Source organism: Solanum pennellii, chromosome 8, assembly GCF_001406875.1.
Source record: "Solanum pennellii chromosome 8, SPENNV200".
NCBI lineage: Eukaryota > Viridiplantae > Streptophyta > Magnoliopsida > Solanales > Solanaceae > Solanum > Solanum pennellii.
The window spans coordinates 61585600-61590687 of NC_028644.1; the positions used below are offsets into that span (position 1 = coordinate 61585600).

At 33.0% G+C, this 5088-nt stretch overlaps 1 protein-coding gene across 1 annotated transcript; it reads right to left on the bottom strand.

The window, feature by feature from the left end:
* Positions 1 to 1069: 1069 nt before the first annotated feature.
* LOC107026675 (rhomboid-like protein 11, chloroplastic) lies at positions 1070 to 4510 on the bottom strand. The gene is made up of 7 exons (XM_015227730.1): positions 4263 to 4510; positions 3617 to 3738; positions 3210 to 3295; positions 3012 to 3052; positions 2759 to 2925; positions 2551 to 2613; positions 1070 to 1516 (listed from the first exon to the last, which is right to left on the bottom strand). Exons 1-7 carry the CDS (start codon positions 4438 to 4440, stop codon positions 1343 to 1345), a joined length of 831 nt encoding a protein of 276 aa, XP_015083216.1. The 5' UTR covers positions 4441 to 4510; the 3' UTR covers positions 1070 to 1342.
* Between the last annotated feature and the right edge of the window lie 578 nt (positions 4511 to 5088).

Consider the following 5088-nt stretch of genomic DNA (forward strand, 5'->3'; position numbering starts at 1 on the left):
AACCCCCGGTAAGTACACTACTAATTACTATGACCATAGTATTAGTATCACGTTAATTACTCTGTTCGTTTCATTTATTTTGTTTTTTCTTCTTTCTTTTTTTATTCATCTTTTTATAGGCATATAATTAACGTGTATGTTCCTTTATTTTTATTCTACTTATATTATGTCATATACGTCTACTTATTTAATTTTATGTAAATATTTATATTCTTCCAAAATTAGAACAGTTAAATATCATCTGAAATTAAATTTAATACTCTTTTAAATCTTCCACAATTGGAAAAAGAGTAATTGAAATTACTTTGTTCAATTTTATACAAATTTAAATAATCGGTTAATACCCATCAAAAATTAATACACATCGAATATCATCTGAAATTAAATTTAGAACTCTTTTTAAACCGTCCACAATTGGAAAAAAAAAAAGTAACTTGAAATTTTTGTGTGGCATTTTATTTTAAGATAAATTTTAGATTTTTTTATTTTGTGGCATTTTATTTTAGGATAAACGTTAGATTTTTAATTTTTCCGATTTAGCTCGAAAAGATCAAAATTGTATGAGATTGCATGAAGGGAAATTGATTAAATATATTCCTAATTTAGAGCAGATATATCATTATTAAAGAAAATACAATGTATATACTTGCTTTTAACAGATTGGATATATTTATTCTTTTCGTCGACAAATCTATATTTTCTAAATTAAAAAAAGCTTTTAAACTGATTTTTTAATTTCAAAAATGTTGTGTGGTGTTTAAAGATTACTTCATCTAAATGAAAGAAGGAAGAAAAAAAATAATCTCTCTTCTGCTCAGTTATAAGATGGATTTATAGGTTTAGAGTAATAAAAGAAAAAAATGAGGTAACTTTAAAAATATGTGAGGTGTTTTTCAAATTAAAAACCAGTTTTAGATTATAATTTTTTAAATTCAATATGTTAACGAAAAGAGGTAAATATGCACTATTCGTTAGTCGACAAAGATGTATATGCACCATCTGTTATAACAAAACTATATATGTATAGTTGTTTTATTAAAAGATATATCGCTCTAAATGACAAATATCATTATGCTCATCAAAATGTGTCGACTAACTGAACAAAACAATCACCAATACATGAATACTGAATGGTTAACAATGTCTATTGAACATGTAAAATCTGGTGTTAAATTGATACATCCTATCCAGACAAAAATTAACAAAACTGTACTTGTAAAATTTTGTCTGCAAAAAATCTGCGAAAATGCCGTCTGTCATTGAGCTGACTTGCTTAACTTAATAAGCAATATAATAGTACATGTTTTTGTAAAAGAAAAACTTCCTCTGATCTCAACAGAAGTCACTTTTTATTGTTCTGTGCATCAGGTTCACTAGAAATTCCACTCAGCATCCATATCAAAGCAACGCCAATTAGGGCGCCAGAGAGATGTGCAATGTGATTAACATTTTGTAACGCGGAACCTCCATGAATACCTCCTGCTAATCCTGTTGAAGCTTGGGCTGCTTCCATCACCTGGATATATTCAGTGCCAGCACGAACAGAGGTCAAGTTCCTTCCATACGATAAAAGAGTTGAATAGAAACTAGGGGAGAATAAGAAGCATTCATTCAATTTACGTTCATTACTAGGAGTAGTTGTTTTGCCAGACACAAAGAGAGCATCTCTACCATCACCCCCCGCGTAGTTGTTTGGCACTTTCCTTTTCTAAGTTACTCCTTATATACCAAGTGAAGAGAAGTAACTATAATTGAATTTGGGATCTCTACTAGCTTCCCCCTCCCTCATTTCTATTACTCCGATATAAGAAATTCAAGTTTAAGCAACTAACAATGCAACTTCATCTTCTAGGATTATGAAATAAGGTGGGATAACTAGTAAATACTGAATGCATACTTCGAGAGATGTCATTGGCCGAATATGATATAATATGACAATTGGGAAATCAAAGAAATCTACAGTAGCTCATAATCCATCATTCAGATGAGAAGTTTTCTTTGAAAACCAACACATTTAGTGTAGGAGAGTGAATTATCAAGTTTTGGATGCCTTAAAGATCGATTATGACTAAATGGAAGAGAACTAGCCTTTTTTAAGATAACCACAAACCATCCAAGCAGTATTTTTGTCTGTATCTGAGAGCTCATGGTTCTCAACCCACTTCATTGACCACTAGAGGTCACACCCTTGGGTGCACAGAAGAGTACTTGATTACAGATAGTTACAGCCTTTTCAATTACATTTTTATAATTGTTACTAAGCTAAAATAAGTAATAAACAGTCATATCGTCACAGCCTTGTGAATGCAATTGACCTAGAATTTCGTATTGAAGTGTAAATGTGCTTATAACCCATTATATTTGGGAAACAATTTAATGTTTGTGCTATAACCCTTGTAAATATATGCAGTAACCCTAGTAGACTGATTTATCCAACAATTAAGCTATGTCATGACAGAAATTTGACATGAATCTAACTAACTTGAATAAGTAACAACGTCACGTATGATTGATTAGGTTTCAATTAGCGGGAAAGAGCGGAGAGGATACCCTTTCTATAACAAACTGTCCCAATATAAGTACTTCAAGAATCTTTCTCCAATCCCAAGACATCTGCAGTAAAAATCAAGATGGTTAGACTGGTTTACCAATCAAGCGCAACAGTATACTGTCGACGTACGTCAATCTACACACACAGACATTGATATTAAACTGAGGCACATTAATATATGCAATAAACAAGAGATGCGGAAATCACCTTCACAAGTACACTAATAGCAAAGAGTCCAAACACTGCACCAGACGCACCAACAGAAACAGCATTTCTTGGAAGAATCAACCATGAGACAAGGTTAGCTCCAGCCCCAGTTAATATATAAGAAAGCCACAATCCAAAGTTCCCTTCCTCCTCTTCAACGAGTTTTCCTGGAAGCTTAAAGTAGGTCAACGTCTATGATTATTCCTATCAAGCATAGTGAAAATTTAAAGTATAACAAAAACAGAAGACTTACCAAAAATATACAGAAAGAAAAGGTTGCTAGATAGGTGGTTCCTGTTGAGTGAAATGAAGATGGAAAAAATAAACAATTAGAAACATAAGTGATAAGCAGAACAAGAGAGAAGCAACTGATAATTCGGCTGGATTATGAATGTTTTACTTTCCATTTCTAGTGTTTCCCAATAAGCACTTAAATACTCTACATTCTCACCAGTTAAAATGACAGAATGTTGCAGTCACAAACTGGTACCAAGCAGGCCAATTGTGGTATAAGTATAATGCTCTTACTGCCCGAACCTGATAAAATCACTTTTTCTGTTAGATCCCTTTATTCCAGCAGACAAGAGTAACATTATCTTCACAGAACCCAGGTGGATGACACCCTTCAGATGGCCGAGTGCCACTATACGTGTTCAATTGCTGATCTCTCATCATGCCACCCATCATGTTCAATGGAACTCACCAGCCCTGGTCCAACTTACCAGGGTTGGGTGCATGTTCAATAGCAACTGAATAAAACGAATCATGAATATTCGTTGTACAAGCTTTTTTAAAACCATCGAATTAAATATATTCAACGAAAGCTGCAATAAAGAGGGGGGAAAGCAATTTCCAAACCTGGAAAACATGATCTGCTACATATATTCCCAGGTTAAGAAGTAGAATCCAGAAAATCCCATTGACACCCTTGTCTGGCTTCTTCCCTTCAGGCTTCAGAATTTCCAGCTGTGAGGTCATATCTAATAAAGGTGTCATTTAACAGGTTAATATTTCACCTTAACCGTATTCATCAGACATGTTAAATTTAAAATAGCAACTCAATTGAACACGGAAACTACACGAGCAACTAATCCTAGATAAACTCAGGCCACATAAACCTCTCCTCTCCTCTCCACTCCAAGTAATCAACCCCAACTCTTCTTCACCTTCAATTATAAATTCAACTGACAGTACTAAGGCTCTCTTTCTGCCCAAAAACCCCTCATTGTTAGTTATGTCTAAAAAACCCTAGTATTTTGGACAGCCAAAAAGATACACAACAACAACATACCCAGTAAAAAAGATACAATTTTTTCTTTATTTTAGGTTTCAAAAGACAGTAACTATCAACACAAATCGAGAGATAACAGCAATTCTTGTCTTAAGTTGACTAACAATCAGTATAATTCGACAGATGAATAAACCCATTTTTACAGAATGAGGTTTGAGATTTTCCCACTAATCATTAACTTAATAAATGATAAAAGGAAGATATAGGTGTTACCGGAATCATTGATTTTACAGAGAAGACGAGTTGAGGAAATTGGAGTAATAAGTGAAGTTTTGAGTTTAAGGGCAAGTGTTGGAAGATGGATTGATGGAGGTGTAGATAGCGGCATCGCCATGGGCATGAAAACATTGTGTTTAAGGCCCAGATGGTGCTGATACTGAAGCTGTTTCATCACCGGAAAATCAAGAATGTAGAGGCACAGCTTATCGGTTTTTCATATCTCCTCCGTTTACACGACTGTCCTTTGATTTTTTTCAAATATCCAAAATAATTTAAATTTAATCAAATAATAAATAAAAAATTACCAATCAATACACACTTCACCGCAATCATATTAATCTCTGTTTCCTAACTTTCACTTTCTTCTTTGTGCTCGCAATTTAAGCCCACTTTTCATTAATCCATCTAAATAGCTTATTAAATATAAATTGAAAAAGTGATTTTAAATATGAATAATATTTGGATTTATGTTTATATTTTATTTATTAAAATATGAGTATATTATGGGTAAACTATGGGTCATATATGGATATTCCAAATTTTCTCCAAATTTTCAAAAATCTTCTGTTACCTAGTTTTAGAAGCAATTTTTCAAAACTTTCATATATGAGTCACTATTAATATTTCAACTATCGACCCCCACCCCGCCCCAAAAAAAAATTAAAATTTATTTTTAAAGAAATATTTTAAACTTCAAAATTTCATTTTTCACCGCTACCCTCAACCCTCATCCCCATACCAGCCCCCTCGCAACCCTCCCCCAAGAAAATTAAGTTTATTTTTAGAAAAATGTTTTCAACTTCAAATCATCCCTACCATC

Bases quoted from the DNA above. Each gene is read 5' to 3' on its own strand.
- LOC107026675 (XM_015227730.1), bottom strand. From the start codon at position 4,440: ATGAAACAGCTTCAGTATCAGCACCATCTGGGCCTTAAACACAATGTT. The intron at 3,739-4,262 runs GTAACACCTATA...CACCTTTATTAG, and splicing joins CTGTAAAATCAATGATTCCG to ATATGACCTCACAGCTGGAA. The intron at 1,517-2,550 runs GTATCCTCTCCG...GAATATATCCAG, and splicing joins GACAGTTTGTTATAGAAAGG to GTGATGGAAGCAGCCCAAGC.